Source organism: Hypomesus nipponensis, chromosome 14 (assembly GCF_054491055.1).
Source record: "Hypomesus nipponensis isolate SF chromosome 14, ASM5449105v1, whole genome shotgun sequence".
Taxonomy (NCBI): Eukaryota; Metazoa; Chordata; class Actinopteri; order Osmeriformes; family Osmeridae; genus Hypomesus; species Hypomesus nipponensis.
The window spans coordinates 22,098,388-22,120,672 of record NC_140374.1 but is presented as its reverse complement, the minus strand read 5'-3'; the positions used below and the strand labels follow the sequence as shown (position 1 = coordinate 22,120,672).

General features: G+C 43.3%; 1 protein-coding gene across 1 annotated transcript; it reads left to right on the top strand.

Moving 5' to 3' along the window:
- The first annotated feature begins 7,562 nt into the window (after positions 1–7,562).
- LOC146259208 (receptor-type tyrosine-protein phosphatase eta-like) lies at positions 7,563–22,255 on the top strand. The gene is made up of 7 exons (XM_084671901.1): positions 7,563–7,919; positions 20,419–20,440; positions 20,558–20,740; positions 20,992–21,252; positions 21,417–21,677; positions 21,833–22,118; positions 22,249–22,255. The coding sequence occupies exons 1-7, from the start codon at positions 7,857–7,859 to the stop codon at positions 22,253–22,255; spliced, it is 1,083 nt and encodes a 360-aa protein (XP_084528027.1). The 5' UTR covers positions 7,563–7,856.
- The last annotated feature ends 30 nt before the right edge of the window (positions 22,256–22,285 follow it).

Sequence of the window (22,285 nt, the reverse complement as noted above, 5' to 3'; positions counted from 1 at the left end):
TTACATCACCAATTTATCACCTGTGGTGCGTGTCTTTCCTAGTGTGTACTGTGGGGCTGCGTTTGTTAAAAAAAGATAGGGAAGATACAAACTTCCTAACAGCTAACTGAATTGATGTAATCATGTAGGCTATAATTATTAAAAAACGATAAATTGGGGCAGGGAAAATAGTTATATTGAAAACACAACATACGGTGTGTTTACAATTGCGATGCTGCAAAGTGTTCATCTTGAGCGACACTTAATGGTTAGTATCTGTTACTGCATCTGCCAAAACGGAATAATGTGTGTTTGCCTCTTCGGCGTTCACGCTCATTTAAGATTTTGGATTGTACCTGTATTCCCATGTTTTTGCCTAAGATATTTCTTAAGTAGGAAATGTGTTGATTATAGTGATAAAAATAACTTAATGTTGAACCCATGTTCATTGCAGGTCAATCAGGGCAAACCCTAACAGTTTGAAACAACATATCTGTCTGCCAAATGTGTTCTGCAGGGTTAAGCCACAGCTCCTATCCCTCCTCATCAAACCAGCCAATCAGAGATGTGTGCTGCGTCAGCCATTACAGGGTTATGTTGCTGTGTATTGGTCAAACTCTCTCACCTCCATCTGTCTACTGTCTATTAAGGATGTATCTGTGTGTTTGCATCACGGGGCTTCAGGTAGCAAGAACACCCCCAGCTCTCCTACTCACTGGTTTTTCTCTGTCTCTGAGTGTGTGTGATCATGTTGTTGCATTTGTTGGTGGAATTTTTTTTTTTAATGTTTGTGTTTCTATGTTTACAATTCTCTCTCTCTTTCTCATTCCACGCTTTGGAAGAACTAAACGGAGTAGTCTCCAAACATGCTCTCACCCTGGGACCTGTTAAGACCTGCTCTGCCCCTGGTGGCCCTCTGGAGGATCGCATCCATGTCATCATCATCATCATCATCATCATCATCATCATCATCATCATCAATGCCATCAATTGATAATTTACTGCATCCAACACCATCATTGAGGTATTGAGACAAATCTTTTCTTGCAGGCTACCTTGCCAGCTGACCTACAGTAGACTCCCTTAATCACCCCCGCAGAGGCTTTTAAACAGCCCATACGGACCCCAACTCAGAGCCAGCAGGGACATGGTCTGAACCTGTGTCTGCCAGGATACACGTGACCAAAAATGGTCATGGGTCATGGCTGTAATTATGACTGTTTAGACAACAGTCAGCAGGAACAATCTGAGATTTGAGGATAGAGGGGGAAAAAGAGAGTGACAAATAGAGAGGGGAGAGAGAGAGAGAGAGAGAGAGAGAGAGAGAGAGAGAGAGAGAGAGAGAGAGAGAGAGAGAGAGAGAGAGAGAGAGATAGCAGATGAAAATGAGAGATTTGAGTAAAGATGATGAAGCTCAGAGGGAATTCGCCTACCCTGATAGTGGTAAATGTTACTTAAGGCTACAATTATAACTTTTAACTTTTTTCCCAAATCTAAATAGATGTTAAAAGGGAACTGGGTCCTTTTAACTGTCAGCTAGGACAGAGAGTTCCAACCAGTCGAGTCAAACAGACGGACTCTCTGACCCCACTCCTATCTCCTGGGACCTGATTGGCCGAGGCAGGAGGCAATGTAAGCAGGAGAGGGGGCAGTTACAGTATGTACAGTACTGCCACAAGGACAAGTCCGTGGTCTGATTTCAACTTTGATTACTTGTATTTTGAATATGTATGTATTCCATGAGCCGTTGGGAATGATGAAGGACCCTTTGATTCTGTGTAGCCTTCAGACACAAAGACACAAGCTCTCATTCACTCAGAATAAAGTGCATTACTGTAAATCTCTTTATGTTTTGTTAAAATCAGCCACCCCTCGTTCGCCAAACATCTGAACAAAGTATTGTCAGATTTACTCCCCCCCCCTCTCAGGGTGACCCAGAGGGCAGGAGGTGTGGGAGGGTTGGGGGGAGACTGTGCTGAGAGGACTCTCCTTCTTCTCAGCGGAGAATCTTCACTTGCGGCTTGCTTAAAAGAATAAGAGGAAGACACAATCTTGCTAAGCTCTGACCTATAGTGAGGGTCCAATGCCTTCTCAGATGTGAGTCTCTGTGTTTCAGAACTCTACGTCCAAGCTGCAGTCAGAACCACAGGGACTGGAGTTCTACAACATTCTGGCTTGCTGGACGGCAGATGAAAAGGTGGGGTCTATACAGCTCTCAGTCTTTAACATGTCCAGTGGATGAAGTATTATGATGAACTGCTAGTGTTCTCTTGTGAAGGTAACCTGGTACCCAGAACTGCCAAAAAAGGATCCCCACATACAGGTTTATGAACACTCCCTTCCTTTAACCCTTGATGCCCCTTAACCCCAATGTTCGATCTTGTACGGATCAACATTACTTGAAAAACGAGTTACTCAGGATGCCTTCAGCCCAACTGAGACAGGTATACGCAGGTATATGTTCAACCTGCATAGCATCGGGCCCCGATTGGCCCCCTCAGCCGTGCACAGTACATAAGGTCTTTGTATCACTTCCCACCATCTACAGTACCCATGCCTTTCCAATCAGCAAGATGGGAGTTACCCAGGGTATGAAGAAGTGAGCAGGCCTTTGGATATAAACACCTTGGAGACACTTCCAGAACACACATGTGGCTGGCGGCCAGTGTACACAGCCATTTCTCCTTGATTAGGAAATTCCATTGTCGGCAGTATTCGCCCTGAAACAAAAATGCTTTTGTTTTCTCTTCTCCACCTTACATTGTTTAAAGAGGTCAAGTGTTCAATGTTAGGAGCAAAGTTTGAACTTTGACATTGCAGGCTTGAAAGTCCAGTTCTGATTCAGGTAAGTTATTTCAAATCTTTGTAGTAGATTTCAGATCGATAGTTTACTTTATTATGTTCCTCTGCACCCCACTAGGGAATGGTTTCCAACATCAATGTATTGAAGTTGTATTTTTTGACCAATGAAATATTCCTTCCAGCAGCACTCTGGTTTACGCCGGTGTAATCTCTTGAATGAGAAACAGAGGAAAAGCACCACCTGGTATACAAAATGAGTTCTCGGTTAGTTTTACACTCCACAAAGATCAGTTGTTCACCCTACATGCAGCACTTTCCCATTCCCAGATATGTACAAGGTTATCATGGTCAATCATTGCTCCGTAAAAACCCTGATCCACCCTGATCTTAGCCTTTCCAGATCCCTCCCCATATGACGAGCACCTCAAGGCAGCTGTGCGGTAGGATGTGTTCCTTGGTGGGAGTAGATATTGACATTGAACGTAAGCTAGTCTACGAAGCTACCATGGAGCAAGGCAGAAGGCAACAAGAAAAAACTTTTTTCTAAGAAACTAGAACTTTTTGTGTCGTGTTGTTTGTGAAAAAAACTTTTGAAAAACACCTTTGCACCTTCAATTCGTTTTTTTAAAGGTTTAAAAAATATTCTTCACAAAACGTTTGGAAGCCCACACTAATTTAAGTTAAGTGAAATAGTGTCAAAGCTTATACCAGAGTCATTTTAAACATGAGTATCTGTACTTCTACTTGAGTGAAGGATGTGTGTACTTTTCACATCGAGGTAATGTTGAACCTGGGGTAATAATGTAATGTTGAACCTGGGGTAATAATGTAATGTTGAACCTGGGGTAATAATGTAATGTTGAACCTGGGGTAATAAGGTCATGTTGAACCTGGGGTAATAATGTAATGTTGAACCTGGGGTAATAAGGTAATGTTGAACCTGGGGTAATAATGTAATGTTGAACCTGGGGTAATAATGTAATGTTGAACCTGGGGTAATAAGGTAATGTTGAACCTGGGGTAATAATGTAATGTTGAACCTGGGGTAATAAGGTAATGTTGAACCTGGGGTAATAATGTAATGTTGAACCTGGGGTAATAAGGTAATGTTGAACCTGGGGTAATAATGTAATGTTGAACCTGGGGTAATAAGGTAATGTTGAACCTGGGGTAATAATGTAATGTTGAACCTGGGGTAATAATGTAATGTTGAACCTGGGGTAATAATGTAATGTTGAACCTGGGGTAATAATGTAATGTTGAACCTGGGGTAATAAGGTAATGTTGAACCTGGGGTAATAATGTAATGTTGAACCTGGGGTAATAAGGTAATGTTGAACCTGGGGTAATAATGTAATGTTGAACCTGGGGTAATAATGTAATGTTGAACCTGGGGTAATAAGGTAATGTTGAACCTGGGGTAATAATGTAATGTTGAACCTGGGGTAATAAGGTAATGTTGAACCTGGGGTAATAATGTAATGTTGAACCTGGGGTAATAAGGTAATGTTGAACCTGGGGTAATAATGTAATGTTGAACCTGGGGTAATAAGGTAATGTTGAACCTGGGGTAATAATGTAATGTTGAACCTGGGGTAATAATGTAATGTTGAACCTGGGGTAATAATGTAATGTTGAACCTGGGGTAATAAGGTAATGTTTAACCTGGGGTAATAATGTAATGTTGAACCTGGGGTAATAATGTAATGTTGAACCTGGGGTAATAAGGTAATGTTGAACCTGGGGTAATAATGTAATGTTGAACCTGGGGTAATAAGGTCATGTTGAACCTGGGGTAATAATGTAATGTTGAACCTGGGGTAATAAGGTAATGTTGAACCTGGGGTAATAATGTAATGTTGAACCTGGGGTAATAATGTAATGTTGAACCTGGGGTAATAAGGTAATGTTGAACCTGGGGTAATAATGTAATGTTGAACCTGGGGTAATAAGGTAATGTTGAACCTGGGGTAATAATGTAATGTTGAACCTGGGGTAATAAGGTAATGTTGAACCTGGGGTAATAATGTAATGTTGAACCTGGGGTAATAAGGTAATGTTGAACCTGGGGTAATAATGTAATGTTGAACCTGGGGTAATAATGTAATGTTGAACCTGGGGTAATAATGTAATGTTGAACCTGGGGTAATAATGTAATGTTGAACCTGGGGTAATAAGGTAATGTTGAACCTGGGGTAATAATGTAATGTTGAACCTGGGGTAATAAGGTAATGTTGAACCTGGGGTAATAAGGTAATGTTGAACCTGGGGTAATAATGTAATGTTGAACCTGGGGTAATAAGGTAATGTTGAACCTGGGGTAATAATGTAATGTTGAACCTGGGGTAATAAGGTAATGTTGAACCTGGGGTAATAATGTAATGTTGAACCTGGGGTAATAAGGTAATGTTGAACCTGGGGTAATAATGTAATGTTGAACCTGGGGTAATAAGGTAATGTTGAACCTGGGGTAATAATGTAATGTTGAACCTGGGGTAATAATGTAATGTTGAACCTGGGGTAATAATGTAATGTTGAACCTGGGGTAATAAGGTAATGTTTAACCTGGGGTAATAATGTAATGTTGAACCTGGGGTAATAATGTAATGTTGAACCTGGGGTAATAAGGTAATGTTGAACCTGGGGTAATAATGTAATGTTGAACCTGGGGTAATAAGGTAATGTTGAACCTGGGGTAATAATGTAATGTTGAACCTGGGGTAATAAGGTAATGTTGAACCTGGGGTAATAATGTAATGTTGAACCTGGGGTAATAAGGTAATGTTGAACCTGGGGTAATAATGTAATGTTGAACCTGGGGTAATAATGTAATGTTGAACCTGGGGTAATAATGTAATGTTGAACCTGGGGTAATAATGTAATGTTGAACCTGGGGTAATAATGTAATGTTGAACCTGGGGTAATAATGTAATGTTGAACCTGGGGTAATAAGGTAATGTTGAACCTGGGGAAGCAGAGAGCCCCCCAGACATGTGTTCAGTGGCTTGGCTGAATGGAGATACTGAAGGTTATGGTGGCTGATGACGACAACATAAGGGTGAAGGCGAGAGAGATTAGTTACTTCTTGCATTATCATCTTTAATCCATCCCAGAAATAAGATAGTTGGTGAGTTTGTTTGCTTATTTCTATTCTTATGAGAGTTCCCATTTTGTTTGCATGGTGTCAAAGTCACCCACTTCATTTCCACATTTCACAATGCTTCCTTCCTTTCTCTCTCTTTCTCTCTCTCAGTGTGTCTTTTCTCTCCCTCCACACACACTCTCTACATTCCCCACAGTGGTACTACAGCCTATTACAGTATCTTAACACCCCTGTTACCTTAACTGGTTACTAATATGCCTTCTTACACAGTAACAATTCTCAAAAGACAATGGGTCACCAGGGACACAGTAGGCATCAGGGCCAATGTTCGCCAGACACCTGGAGCAGCATTTCTGATCAGCTATAAAACTCTACATTAACATCTATTCAAAATACTCAAGTGTTAGCGGAACGGCTCACACACATTATAAAGACGCGTCAAACGCAGTGTGGGATACGTGATTACCACCGGTCAACATTCTCTTCTCGGAATGATCTTCATTCAAAGGGGAAGTACTGTGTGGTAGGACAAAACAATGACATCATCACGGTAGCGGGTGACTTACAGTTCCAGTCCTCTGGTTCCCTCTGGGCACGGGTCACTTCAGCCCCACAGGCAGGACAGAGGAGTGCCTCCCCACTGCCCTGCTGCTCCACCGCCTCCACCACTCAACACGTGAGGCTGTGGACTCACATTTACTGTCACTGGCTGTGAAGGTGTCATATTCAAATGAGCAGTTGGTGTGAAAGGAGGAACGCTGGCTTTAGATCATGACTTCTTATGATGTTTGTGTCAGAAAAACTGAAAAAAGTGAAAAGAGCGAAAGAGGAAGGAAAGGGCGGGGGTAAGAATTCAGAGTGAAAGACAGAAAAGGAGAAAAACTTTCAGAGACTCAAGAGCCAGTCACTGACAGAGACACTCATAGGCCCTTCGCTCCAATAGAGAGAAGCAGATCAAGGACAGAATGACACTTCCTGGTGGAGGGTCAGTGTGACCTGCTAAAGCATCTCTGTCGATAGATACTCACGGAACGTAACATGTGATTCACCACTCAGTTCTTTGGTTTTAACAACTCAAATCTACTGTAGAAGTGTTGCTATAGTACCTCTACAGGACCCTTACTAGACTACTGTGAGCAATAAAATGTATCATTTTGATAGATACCCACTGCATCAGGCTCAGTTGAGGTCTAGCCTTCTTGGGGGATAATGGGCTTTAAATGACTGTGTCCACATGCTTTTTAAGTGGTGCATAAAAATAGTCTTTTGACCTTTTCCTCTTAAGGAATTTTGCTTAATTTTGCATGGGAATGTGTGTTTCAAAATAGGGGGGAATGGGCCTTCCATTTTTGACTGAGCTGGGGTTGAGAATTGAAGCACAGAAAAGGGATGTGTTCAAGAGTGAGCAACCTGTAAACACGATGCTTTCCATGGAAAATACAGTATTAAAACTCAGTTTACATCAGTCTAATTTGTGAATATAAACGGACTCTATGGACCACTCCTTCACCCTGTCTTGCGAAGTTATGGCAAGAATGTGGGATGGCTTTTACATTTTTCAATGACCAACTTCCTCCCCGCATAGGAGAGGAATCAGAGGAAAGTACAAGCTTGAAGTGGCGGCCTGGCGACTTCGCTGCCTATAAACTGCAATGAAGCGATGATGGGAGTGGCATAGGTTACGATCGTTTTGTTTATACTGTACTGTACGGTCGTACCCCACCGAAGTGTCTATTGAGTGACGCGATGAGACACCGCTCCACCCCTGTCACAGGGCACAAAAAAACTTTCCTCATTTAGTACGCGTTTCTTATCAAGTGTTCTTGGGGACAGTCCGCTCGTCCACGACAACAGCTGAGTTCATAGCAAAACGACAAGAAAATAGAAGGGTTTGATTTTTCAAGTTGAAACAAAGTTTGGGAATGTGAGCACTCACCGCGTAGCAGCGCGTGTGTTTTCCCAACTGTTCGTCATGATTCGACTGCCGTGCCATGAAGCTCTGAGGACGTTTCTTGTCGTCTGTGTCATTTTTAAGGTAATTGATTAATCTATCTTTTGAACATTTTAAGTAATCCAAGTGTGTTCAAATAATATTACTTCTGGATCCTTTTCTGCAAATAATCATGGTCTAGGATGCATAGACTGTCCGCTAAACACACCTGTCGCACCAGGTAACCGTCCCCGGCCCGGTATAATTGTAAAGTGAGAGTGAGTTGGCGAAACTTCGATATTGGTTGAGTTGAAGTAAACACTGAAACTATACAGGGGTTGTCTTCAGAAGTGAATGTGGTCTTTTGTAGTTCAATTTAAATTTATGTCAGCAAGTAATTAATACTCTGACCTTTGTCTTGAGTGGCTCGGCAATGGTAGCCTATAGGCTATTTCACAGACAAAAGTACATTGAACGGCATTAGTGATGTAAATGTTGTCCAATAATGGTCTTTTTGTCATTGAAAATAGCCTACTCCAGAAATGGACTAATCTACAGGCTCAGATCCTAGCTGAACTAAATGATAGATGCTGCTGGTTCAGATGTTAGTGTTGTGGAGGAGCAAGGCATGTCTCTAGTGTCTGCTGGTTCAGATACAGACCTCTGCAATTATAAGCTTTAGGAGTAACACTTGATGTGAAACTGTCAGGAAGGTCCTGCTAAGATCGCTATAAACCCTCATGGACTTCTGTGTTTGTTATTTGAACTCTCAGATGTATCTATCATCTAAATGAATTACTAGATAATGCAATAGTAAAATACTACAGTGTGTAATGTTATTAATATATGTATATATAGAAAGAGTTCTTGATAGTTGTAAATGCACAGATAAAAATGAGATCTAATGTGTTTTGTAACACGAAGAACAAAAAGGCGGTGTCTTTTTACCTTCCTAATTTACTAAGAAAAAACCCATACAATAACCATGTCGCTGTCAGTCTTTCAGTGTCAGCACAGATCGTGGTGTACAGTATACATATGCAAAAATGAGCTTGCTGTGGTTTCAGACGCTGTCAGTGCGTGACAGAAGCACATGTTGAGCTCCACAGTGCATCCACTGATGTGGGGAGTTTTTAATGCAAAGTTTTAAAATATGTGTTGTGCATGAATTTTCATAGTTACATTTTCTCAGGGAAACAAATTCTTCAGTAGCCCCTGCTTCCCCTTTTGAGAGAGGAGAGAGAGGTGCTGCAAGAAATCAGGTCTTGCGATCCCACACTTTAGTAATAACACTTCCTGGTTGGTCCAAGGCTGGTCTCTGTGGGACCAAGAGGGTTTGGAGATGAACATCACTGTAGGGCTGAGATCAAGGCCCTAACAATAGCTCTCAGGACCCAACTGCATGCGTGTGTGTGAGGGGGGGGGGGGGGGGGGGGTATGCCACCAGAGATTAGGTGATTATAGCAATGATGATAATAATGATAAGAAGAAGAATACTTTATTTATATAGCACATTTCAAACAATTATTGCAGCTCAAGGTGCTTACATAAAATCAATAAAAACCATAATACAAGTAATAAAAGTAATACAACTCTTCTAAAAACAGACTGCAGTCTTTGCGGGAATCCAAAACATACAAGATGATGATGTAGGGGGGTGATGAAGAGGACTTGTTCTGCGGCTCCAAGCAGAGGTTTGAGGGGCTGAAGCGGGGGCGGGACACTCTAAAGTGGTTTACATCACCTCTTTCCTGTTTTCCCCCTCTCCCGCACTCCCTCTCTGCTGCTTGTTTACTCTCTCTTTCCCTCCATCCCTAGTTCATGTTTCATTTTTGTGGACTTTTGTTGTACTTTATCATTTACATTTAGTCATTTAGCAGACGCTCTTATCCAGAGCGACTTACAGTAAGTACAGGGACATTCCCCTGAGGCAAGTAGGGTGAAGTGCCTTGCCCAAGGACACAACGTCATTTTTTGGCACAGCCAGGAGTTTAACCGGCAACCTTCTGATTACTAGCCCGATTCTTAACCGCTCAGCCACCTGACTCCCTATCAGTTGTGTGTACCCTCTATCTCTAACTGTCTCTCTCTTTTCAACCCCTCTCTCTCTCCCTCTCTCTCCCTCTCTTTAACCCACCCCTCTCTCTCTCTTTAACCTCTCTCTCTCTCTCTCTCCCTCTCTTTAACCCCTCTCTCTCTCTCTCTCTCTCTCTCTCTCTCTCTCTCTCTCTCTCTCTCTCTCTCCTCTCTCTCTTTAACCCCTCTCTCTCTCTCTCTCTCTCTCTCTCTCTCCCTCTCTCTCTCTCCCTCTCTCTTTAACCTCTCTCTCTCTCTTTAACCTCTCTCTCTCTCTCACCATGTCTGTGTCACATGCAGTAGTACCTCTCCTCTCCTATGAGACTCTGTCGGTGAGACAGAACCAGGATGCTCACAGGAGGTCTTAAAGCAGCTACATAGGAAGTGGCAGGTGTGGAAGTCTTACCGCGCACCACTGAGTAACCACTGCAGATGAGGTGTGGGGGAGACCCTTTCACGCTGGGCCTTTTATATTGTATCGTCTTTATGGTTGATGGCTGTTCCACCGTAGAGGTTTGAATATGCCAGAAAAGCAGGGTGACTTGCTGATTGGAAAATGATTCCAAATCATCCTGGAACTTTTGGTGTACTGTCTCAGACCTGTATGATTCTAGTTTTGTCCAACATACTGTACAGTTGTGTAACGTTGGTACTGTAACAGCCTGTAACATCCTCCCCTCAGAGATGTAGTTGGACATTTATTTTTGGTTTATTGTAACAGATAAATGTAACTGTCATGGCGAAAGGTGGGGTAGGATCCAAATGCAGGAGAGTACGCACACATTGTAACAAAACAAAGGGTTTATGCTCTAGAAACTGGAAAATAGACAGGCAGTCACGTAACAAGGGTAATGAAAGACTGGACACAAAACAGGAACCTAAATACACAGAACCAAACAAGACACAGGTGGACACAATGAGACTAACGAGACTGAAACCACGGAACGAGACAGGTGAAGACAATAGGGCCGGGAAAACCCTAACAACAGGGGCTGTGGTCGGGACAGTAACATGCATTTTGAAGAAAAAAACAACTTCCTTCTGCTTTCCGATTTAAATATATTTGAATATTGAGTGCACAGCATATTTTCTAAAGCAGAAGAGAACTTAACATCGAAAAGGGGATGTAATTAATTCACCACAAAGGTTTTTTCTTTCTTAACAATGACAGTGAGAAACTGGATGCTGTGTCGACACTTCAATAAAGGGCCTGTACAGGATGGAAAATGTGAGCCTTTAACACAATAACTTATTAATGAAATCATGTAACACCCGTGATTCCATTTAAATACAAACCCAGTGCAGCAGATAGCCACGTAATATGCAGCTTTGTATGTGATTTGTATAAACTGGACACGGAACTGAGATGGCCAAGTGGCAATGACCTCGTAGTGAGGTAGCTAGGCCTATGCTCAGCTGTGCAGTACGATCGGCAATTATAGTAAGTAAAGTACCTTGTTTTGCATGGACCGGTGATCCTGGGTGCATGGGCCCCATCTACGCCCAGACTCTTCATTAAAGATATGCGTAGAATGGTGACATTTGCTATCAAGCGAATCCATCTGGAACAAGGAAACAGAACTTCTATCATGTCCTTTTACTGCCTGTCCTTCTACAGAACTCTTAAGTTCAAACAGTTTTATTAAGAACACAAAATCTGTTGTGGACAGAGAGTTAGTTCAACATTAGAAGTATTTAACTTAGGAGGAAATTACTTTATTCAGAGTGTCAGTGTTGACCGATCGGCCCACGTAACAATACGCAACCCAACCCAGCAGGAAGCAGACTGGCTGCGTGGGTTAGGAACCACAGCCCTCTCTCCACACACACACACACACACACACACACACACACACAGCCCTCTCTCTCTGTGTCCATCTTCAGCCTTTACTGGCCAGCTCACAAACGTCCAAATCAAGGGTTCCTTTGTGGAATGTGGCTTCCCCCAAGCCACCCCAAAATGAATCAAGACTGTCCAGTTGTAAGCGAACATCCCCAAACATGTTGCCTTTGAACAGAACTCAGTGTGACTGCATGTTCAAGATACCTTGTACAGAGAGCCAGATGATCAGATTGGCTCTTCTTACTCCCTCAAAGAGCTGATTGTCAGCACATTGATTACTGTGCCCAACACAGCCTCACAGATACTGCATTCAAGCCAAATCTCGCTTACTCTCTCTCTCTCTCTCTCTCTCTCTCTCTCTCTCTCTCTCTCTCCCTCTCTCTCTTTCTCTCCCTCTCTCTCTCTTTCTCTCCCTCTCTTTCTCTCTCTCCCTCCCTCTCTTTCTCTCGCTCTTTCTCTCCCTCTCTCTTTTTCTCTCCCTCCCTCTCTTTCTCTACCTCTCTCTCCCTCCCTCTCTTTCTCTCCCTCCCTCCCTCTCTCTTTCTCTCCCTCCTTTTCTCTCTTTCTCTCCCTCCCTCCCTCTCTCTCTCTCTCTCCCTCTCTCTCCCTGCCTCTCTTTGACTCCCTCCCTCCCTTGCTCTCTTTTTCTTTCCCTCCTTCTCTCTCTTTCTCTCCCGCCTTATCTCTCCCTCCCTCCCTCCCTCCCTCCCTCCCCCTCTTTCTCTCCCTCCCTCTCTTCTCTCAATCCCCCTCTGTCTAGTCCATAGACAGAAGCTGTGTTGAAAAGGTCAATGCGAGAGCTTTCCTTTAAAGATGAGGAAACTGGCTGGACAGGCTGTGTGTGCGTGCGTGTGTGAGTGCGGGTGTGTGTGTGTGCGCGTGCGGGTGTGTGCAACTCCGTGCGTATCAGATTGTGTGCTTATGTGAAGGAATGTTTGCACTGCAGAGGGATGTAATGTTGGGGTGAATTTCCAAACCTGCTTTGAGGTTTGGAGTTGAAAGGTTTCCTGAAGTTAGATGGATGAAGGAAAACGTTCTCTCAGCTAGAGACGGTCCATCAGAGATCAAATCAGAAAACGGTTTTAAGCCAAGAAGTAGTTTTCACATACAAGGAATTTGCTTTGGTGATGTTGGTGCAGGCAATAAACATAGTAGTAAAATATATAAATATATATGTATACATATAAATTCTTCTTGCAATAAATAGGCTTAAAGGGAGACCAAAATATGATACACACAGAGTCGACACATCTGTATTTCCTCATTCCTCAACCTTGGCGCGTCATGACAGACTCCAGTGGAACATCACCGCCTGTCTGCTGGACATGTTGACGCGTCATGACAGACTCCAGTTGAACATCACCGCCTGTCTGCTGGACATGTTGAGTAGGAAGTAGCCGTGGTATAAAGTAACGATAAGATTGCATCTTCATGCAGCAGCGCGTCTCTCTACTCTGATTGGCCACAACCCTGCGGGCGGGACTATAAATGCCATCCCATAATTTCCATGGTCCCCGATCAGGCTGGTGATAGCCCGTTGGATACTCTGGCATGAGGCAGGATGGGGAAACGTATCCCAGCACACACACACACAGGCCCAGACACACAGATAGGCCCAGATATACACACAGGAACACATACGTGTTGGTTTGGGTACTGAACTTCGATCACATTGAAAACTCGCAGAATCGACCAATCAGACAAGGTCTTCACATCTGTCTAATCAGCACTGAGATCTCAGACTTTTCATTAAATATTTAATGATAACTTCCTTTATACAAAGACTTAGTAAGTTTGTATATAAATGACTTACAAAATTGTAACCCTAACCCTAAATAAATAAAGGCTTACTAACTTACTAACTTCAGCCCTACTGATTAAAGCGAACCTACAGAAGGTTTCACATCACATCACCTGGCTACATATTACTCCAGGAAATGTACAAGGCAAATTGTATGGAAATCGCTCCCAATAAACAGATTGTGCTTTGTGTCCTCAGAGTCAGATTAAAAACTCTATTAAAAAGGGCATTTTATATATTATGTTATCACTAATCCTTTACAAGGTAACAGTCTATACCCACTGTACAAATCCATTAGTAGAACAGATGTTGACTCCATAAATCGTCTTGTCCAGCCTGCATGTAAATTAAAACAGAATTCTGGAGAACTTGATGGCATAGCTTCTGTGGTTAGCATTATTAAAACTCTTTTACTATTCTGAGTGGATGTTTTAATTGATGGATGTTTTAATAGATGGATGTTTTAATAGATGGATGTTTTAATAGATGGATGTTTTAACCCTTGTGCGGTGTTCACATTTTAGTAACTCAGCCAGTGTTCGTGGGTCTGGTGGACCCGCTGCATTTTGGGGGTTTTAATTCCTCACAATCAAATATTTTAAGTTAAAATACTCAACAGATGTTTACTTCATCCCAATTACAAGCAATATAAACAGCATATATTGTTAAAAATTGCGCTTTACTTTTGTTAGATTACATGAATGAATTAAAGTGCTACTCGTTTTTTGTTTGTAACATGTAAAAAAAGAAAGAAATCAGTTATAATCAAATTCAGAATGGAAAAACAGTCAACAAATCTACAAATGAAGGAGGTTTTTCATAACTATAGATTTGTATTTAGGCAATTTGAATTTCCTTAGAAATGTAACCCATTCAAGTCAGTTTACACAACACAAGCCGAACTCTCATTCCTTGATTTTTTCCTCCATCAGGCTTCCCTGTGTAGACTTGTAAGTTTCAAGCATATGAGGAATTGGCATCACAGGTAGCAGAGATCTTTATACCATAATTTGCAGGTTTAGATATACTGCCTAAAGGGGCAGCGGCCCCTATATGGCATCAGCTACACATCAATTGTGACATTAGGCCCAGGGTCGTAAAACAGGGGGAGGCAGTGACCCACTTGTCTCACACTGTCTTGATGGCAGCTAGCTTGTCTCTCTGCCATCGAGCTGGTCTGTCGTTTCGGTTATCCAATCGGATAATCCTGGAAATTATGTGGAAGTTTTCCTGAGACGTTGCACGGAAAAGTTATCTGCCAGTTTCTGCATCCCACAGGGATTCAGTGGATTCCCATTTGGACCTGAAAAGTCCAGCAAGGATAAGAACCTCAAAGTAGACATGTCAATGGGGTTGGTCCATCTCTTTCTACCTTTCTCCAAAAACATACCCTCTTTCTAAATGAGTGCAATCCAGAATCATTTTCTGGATGGAATCTAGGATGAAAAGCTCAAAAGAAGACTTGATGTCCTGCACATGAGTAGGCACCATGTGTTGTTACTCATGTGTTAGCCCTGGATGCATCCTTATCACATTGGCAGCCATGCGTTGTGGCTCATTTCATGGGCTAGAAGGCCATTCAATTTCATCATATTTTGACATCCATATTTCTTCACTTGCTATCTAACGGGCTTGTTCTGGTCGTGGTGCTGGCTGCTGATGGGGTGGTCCTTGAGCTGACTAATGACCGGTTGGTCCTGGGGCTCGTCTTCGTTTTGGAACTAGCTTATGCTCAATCTCATCCTCTTCTTCAAAGTCACTGTCCGACTCTGAATTTGCAGAAATTACTCTACATCATCATCAAAAGCTTCTCTCTCTTCCAAAATCAATTGCATGGCCCTCTGAGCAGAGACTCTTTTGGCCATCTTGATCAGTTGTGATAACTAATCACACTGGCAAAGCTATATTTATATTATCCCACCCCCAATTTGCAGATGGGATAGAGTATGAGGAAATAAAGATTGGTTCCCGCAAGACAGTAAAATGTGAGAGCAGACAGGTGTCGGTGCTTGAATCTGTCAACAATTTTGCAACATTGTGCGGGAACGGCAGGGGCAGAACTACAAAACTCTCTCTCTCTTTCACACACACACACACACACACACACACACACACACACACACACACACACACACACACACACACACACACACTCTAACAACAGGCCCAGAAAGGAGGAGGACAGAGTGAATGTACACAATTTCCACACTCTTATCAGCCCTGGGTCCAGTGGACCCGAACATTCCGTATGTAATATAAATGTGTAGGGGGGGTGTACAGTGTGTGGTCATTGAAAATGTGTTCTGATATGTGTTCTTCACAGAAAATGAGCCAAGGCCAATGAGTCTCAGTTTGAAAAAATTATTAATCATATGATTTTTCTTTTGATAAAAACTGAAAACGGGTCCCACAGACCCGAACACCACACAAGGGTAGATGGATGTTTTAATGGATGGATGTTTTAATAGATGGATGTTTTAATGGAGAGTGGGAACCAGCTCTCACAAAGACAACTTGCGCTTCATCACAACTTGTGGATCCTTCTGGTGTAGCTCAGTGTCTCTCCATGTCCTGCTGCTGTCTGCCCTGAACCTTCTCATGTTTCCTTCTGGACAGACATGTGTTTAGAAACTTCCCGATGTAAACAGAACTGATCACGTTTAGCCTGGCACCTCTACACATGGGAGCGAACCAGACAGAGGAACTTACAGGTGGAAGTACACCGAGTTCTTCCCACACGTTAACAATGGTGTTACGAAACCCACACATAATTAACCTGCTCCTATCGTGTTCTCATTTCTCTTCCTTTATTCGACCCTTTATGTTATGGAGGCACAAATTGCGGATTAAGGGCTATCTGGAAGGTTGTGAGTGTTTTCCTGTGCAGTTATCAGGGTGTGACTGGGTGGGTTTGAGAAAAAAAAAACTGGATGTTGTTTCAGTTCAAACAACAATGGCTAGGTCACTAAAGGGGCCATGCTAGGTTACAGGGAGCATGCCACAACGGTCAGTACTGGCTGGACACACACATCCAACTAGGAAGGGCTGTTACCTGGCTCATTTCTCCAGAGTAAGTTTGTCCGCCACAGTGTAACTGACAATTTTCACACATCAGCCATGATGTTACACTGGGTGTCCTTGCTAAAAAAGTGTTGGCCCAAGTGTAAAATGTTGCACACAAAGCAAAGAATAAATGCTTATTCTTCATCTAGTTCAGTAACTGAGAACCTGTGAACTTGTATGATATGCAAAATGTTTTTTAGAAGTATCGGCTAAAAGCTTGCCTGGTCTGTGTACACGTTTGTTACTTCCAACTCCCCCCTCCCATGTAGAAAGTACAAACTTACACTGTAAACCCTGAGACTGAGCTCTCATCATAGGGGGTACCCTCCATCTCTCTCTCATGGGGGTACCCTCCATCTCTCTCTCATGGGGGTACCCTCCATCTCTCTCTCATGGGGGTACCCTCCATCTCTCTCTCATGGGGGTACCCTCCATCTCTCTCTCTCCCTCTCTTCTCTGTCTGTTCCACTTCTTTCACTTCTATGCTTTTCCTCTGATTTTCATTTCCTAACTTTCACTCTTTGACATTGTACGTGAATTGAATTTTATTCTGCTTGTTCACCTGAAGACGCAGCAAAGTTGCACTAAAGATAAAGGATACACACACACTAATGCACACACACACACACGCTTCAATACTTATTGTGGTTGGCTGAGGACAGATAACTTCCTTATTGACTGCTGTGTTGGCAAAGAACTTGTGTTGTCTATGAATCCTACTCCAAACTGTCCAGGTGTGCTTTGATTTGAGTCTGATAATACAGTAGGAATTACATCTCACCCTGTTCCTTTGCAGGAAAGAATGATCTAGAACATAATGATCTTAGAACAGAATGATCTTAGAACAGAATGATCTTAGAACATAATGATCTTAGAACAGAATGATCTTAGAACAGAATGATCTTAGGACAGAATGATCTTAGGACAATGAGTAATCAAGCAGCCTAAAGGCCCTACAACGTCAAACACTTATAGGCTTTTTTCTTTGTTTGGTTTCTTGCTTATCAGATTATTAGGACCTGGTTTGAATGGGCTGATTCTTGAATAAACGCCTCTGGCCAGACGACTGTATTGTTTCAACGAGAGCTGTTATGATGAAGGAAGGAACTCCTATGCTATCAGACACCCAGCAGAGTGGGTAGACTGGTAGGAATGAGAGGCAAGGTCCCTTCTCAGGGGTGATGTCATGTTTACTCAAAGACCTGAACAGTTATTTCCTCCTCCCAGCTGAGGGCTAGGCATGGTAAACTCACTGAGTTTATCAAGCCTGACTTGGTTCCCAAACATAATGTTAAAACTCTAGAATGACAGAATGACATGGTGGCTGCTGCTGACTCCCTCTCTTGCTTGAAGAAAGGGAACCATTCTGGATTGCCCGCTGTTTCACATTTTTGTTGATATTATCTCTCTGTCCATCACATCTCTCCTGTTGAACAGCTTCTGAACCTGGATCACCTGAACAGTTCAGGCTGCAGATGATGACATCCGCTCAGTTATTTTAGAAACCAATCAATCAGCTGACCCAGTTAACACAGGAACAGTTTGCCTTGCTGTCTGTGTTTCTCATGAGCCCAACATATTCTACCCCCCTGGACCCTCAGGATAAACACAACTGGGAGGGGGGATCAAGGAAGGGCAGGGCTTTTATAAATAGTGTCTGAGAGGGGGGAGGAGGGTGGAACGGCCACCAGGGACTGGCAAGGGGAAGTGGCAACATAAGGGCAAGAATGGACCACTTCCTGTCTCCCCCCCGGGGCGCGAGGGCCTACAGAGTCAGGGTGTGGTGTGGTACCAGGTGGTACCAGGTGGTACCAGGTGCTACCAGGTGGTACCAGGTGGTTGACTGGTTCTGAAGTTGTGCCTCAACTGGAGCCAGAGCCCAGGTTGCCCTCTGCCAGAAGGTGTGTTCTCACTCGACACAGAAGGAGACCTGCCTGCCTGTCCACGCTGCGCTTGCTTTGTCACGTTGCATAAAGTTGAGTGTAGTTAAATGTCCTCTTTAGTGGGCCGAGTGTCAGAGAGAGAGCATGGAGAGAGCAGAGGCTGCCCAACAAAGGACCTGTGATGATGTGGTTTAATGTTTAGCCAGCTGGTCAACACACTGGACCTTAATATGTCAACTAACTGCTGTTTTGGGGACGTGGGACGTTTGGTTTTTACAGGCTAATCATTAAGGGCAGCTTAAAGCAGTGTGGTTGTCTACACGGAACAAGGAAACTGTCCATTCTTAAATAAGTCTGGAATGTCTGTTTGTGCACAAATGTGAACATGTTTATTCACATATATAAGTGGATTCATTGCTGACTGCGTCATTGTGTGAACCACCATCACTTGTAGACAGTATGTGCGTGAGTTTCACAATATTTTGGCAGGGGCAAACCCCCCCATACTTTGACTGAAACTGGGGGAGAAATCATGATATGCTTATGTTAATACTGTGTAGATCAGTATTATGTTCCATTAATCATTCACATGATTGAATTCCTACTGTATGATGTGTATCAAGGACAGCCAAGCCAGGACCAAGGACATGAGTGGTCAGGTCCAAAAGGCATTCCACAAAGCCTATCAGAAAGACTTTGGGGCATGGGTCAAGAGGAGTTCAGGGGGTCATGCTGACCATTTCAGCAGACCTTCTACGCTGAAGTTCTGGTAAAAATACAAAAGAAATCATCTTATAAAGCAATGAAGCGAAGACCTTAAAAGAGTTCCAAATGACAATACAATTGGAATTGGTCCAACTGTAAAACTGATCCACCTGGCTTGAGCTGCCATCTGATGCAACGAGAGACTGAATGGAAGAGTGTCCCTCTCACTCTGGAGCACAGCGGACGATCGAATGCTGATCTCTAATCACACTGTGATGTCTGTTCCTTCAAACAGGCAGGCAGAAGGCTCAGACAGCACTGCTTCACTGACCGCTCACTGACACCCCTGTCCAAGTCAAACACTTTTGTCTAATTTGATTCGATATTAAGGACATTCGACAGAGACTGGTTTATGTGCTATGGAATGGCAACCTTGTGCCTTTACAGATGGGAAACACATGACCTGAGTAAATGCTGCCACCTAGAGGCAGTGCTAGAGGCAGTGCTGCCACCTAGAGGCAGTGCTAGAGGCAGTGCTAGAGCCAGTGCTGCCACCTAGAGGCAGTGCTGCCACCTAGAGGCAGTGCTAGAGGCAGTGCTGCCACCTAGAGACAGTGCTGCCACCTAGAGGCAGTGCTAGAGGCTGTGCTAGAGCCAGTGCTGCCACCTAGAGGCAGTGCTGCCACCTAGAGGCAGTGCTAGAGGCAGTGCTGCCACCTAGAGGCAGTGCTGCCACCTAGAGGCAGTGCTAGAGGCAGTGATAGAGGCAGTGCTGCCACCTAGAGGCAGTGCTGCCACCTAGAGGCAGTGCTAGAGGCAGTGATAGAGGCAGTGCTGCCACCTAGAGGCAGTGCTAGAGGCAGTGATAGAGGCAGTGCTGCCACCTAGAGGCAGTGCTAGAGGCAGTGATAGAGGCAGTGCTGCCACCTAGAGGCAGTGCTGGAGGCAGTGATAGAGGCAGTGCTGCCACCTAGAGGCAGTGATAGAGGCAGTGCTGCCACCTAGAGGCAGTGCTGGAGGCAGTGATAGAGGCAGTGCTGCCACCTAGAGGCAGTGCTAGAGGCAGTGATAGAGGCAGTGCTGCCACCTAGAGGCAGTGCTAGAGGCAGTGCTGCCACCTAGAGGCAGTGCTGCCACCTAGAGGCAGTGCTAGAGGCAGTGCTAGAGGCAGTGCTGCCACCTAGAGGCAGCATTTCTAACCCTCTGTTCCTCTTCTCCCTCTCGTTCTCTCAGAGTCAACAGGCACAACCCAACTGTAAGTAAACACTATTTCCTTGCAATGAAAGTAAATGTTCCTTAAATTACGTTGTTTACATGATACACAGCCATTTCCTATCAACCCATTTATATGTTTTTTTTTATTTATTTGAAGGTGGCAATAACTGCACCTTTAAAGAGGGGACCATCATTGTGGCACCCACCTCCATCAGCTTCCCATCAAGCAACTGTACCATCTACTCAGGGAATGACACCAAATCTATCTTCACTCCAGGAACAACATACGTCTTGAATGTCACATGTACAGAGGAAACCTGCTGTGGGATCTTTACAACAAGTAGGTGTCCTCCCTTTTAGAGCCCTTACTGTTATGAGCCCTAACTGTTACTCTGTGTGTGCTATGGTGTTTTAGTTGTGTTCCCTCAGGTTAAAGTAAAAGATGAAGCCTAAATCATTGTGAAGTTAAACAATGTGGTAGGCTTAAATCAAAATAGTATTGGGATTGAGATTGACTAGAAAACTAATTATTGTACGGATGTATTTTCATTCATTTTCACTCCACCCCACTCACCTCTCCTGCACGCACAGCTCCCATCAAGGTACCCTCAGCCTCTGACATCACACCCTCAACTGTGTTTCTGAACTGGACTGAGCCAGCAGGATACAGCTCCTTCTATATAGTAGGGTGGAATAATGGAATTGAAACTACGAATGCAATTACTACAAAAACAAGTTTTAGGGTTAAAAACCTGACACCTGGAGTGGCTTACACATTCACAGTCATAGCTTTTGTTGTGGCTGAAGATAACCAAACAGCAGGACAGGACACCAATGTGACGGTGTATACAAGTAAGCAAATATACGATATAACTATACGATAGTTACGTTAGTTAAACAACTATACGATATAACTATACAACTGTTTGAGTGGGAGTTTGTCCTTCCTATTCTCGTGACAATAAGTAGACTTAACATTCTGAATTGAACCCAAACTGCCCCTCTCTTGCACACAGAGCCTGACATCATCAGGAACTTCGCTGTCTTTAACATCACAACTTCCTCTGTGGTCCTGAACTGGACTGAACCAATTGGATACTGGTTCTCCTATAGAGTAGAGTGGAATAATGGCAGTACATCTATGACTGGAACAACTACTCAAACAGATTTCAGAGTAGAAAACCTGATCCCTGGAGTGAATTACACATTTGCAGTCACAACAGTGGCTGGAGATTACAAAACAGAGAGCAAGAGTGTTGACAAATCATTCTTTACAAGTAAGCTTGTCTTGAAAAAGAACAAGTTTGTCATTTGGATTAAATATACTGTTTCTACTCTATTTCTTCAAGAGTTAGTCTTGCATTGCAGGGATTCATCAAATATTTGGACATAATTATGTTTTCCCCCCAAACTGCCCCTCTCTTGCACACAGAGCCTGACATCATCAAGAACTTCGCTGTCTTTAACATCACAACTTCCTCTGTGGTCCTGAGCTGGACTGAACCAATTGGATACTGGTTCTCCTATAGAGTAGAGTGGAATAATGGCAGTACATCTATGACTGGAACAACTACTCAAACAGATTTCAGAGTAGAAAACCTGATCCCTGGAGTGAATTACACATTTGCAGTCACAACAGTGGCTGGAGATTACAAAACAGAGAGCAAGAGTGTTGACAAATCATTCTTTACAAGTAAGCTTGTCTTGCAAAAGAACAAGTTTGTCATTTGGATTAAATACACTGTTTCTACTGTATTTCTTCAAGAGTTAGTCTTGCATTGCAGGGATTCATCAAATATTTGGACATAATTATGTTTTCCCCCCAAACTGCCCCTCTCTTGCACACAGAGCCTGACATCATCAGGAACTTCGCTGTCTTTAACAT

Excerpts from the sequence above, each read along its gene's own strand:
- LOC146259208 (XM_084671901.1), top strand. The coding sequence starts at position 7,857 with ATGATTCGACTGCCGTGCCATGAAGCTCTGAGGACGTTTCTTGTCGTC. Across the intron at positions 7,920-20,418 it reads TCGTCTGTGTCATTTTTAAG|AGTCAACAGGCACAACCCAA; the intron begins GTAATTGATTAA and ends TCGTTCTCTCAG. Across the intron at positions 20,741-20,991 it reads CTGTGGGATCTTTACAACAA|CTCCCATCAAGGTACCCTCA; the intron begins GTAGGTGTCCTC and ends CTGCACGCACAG.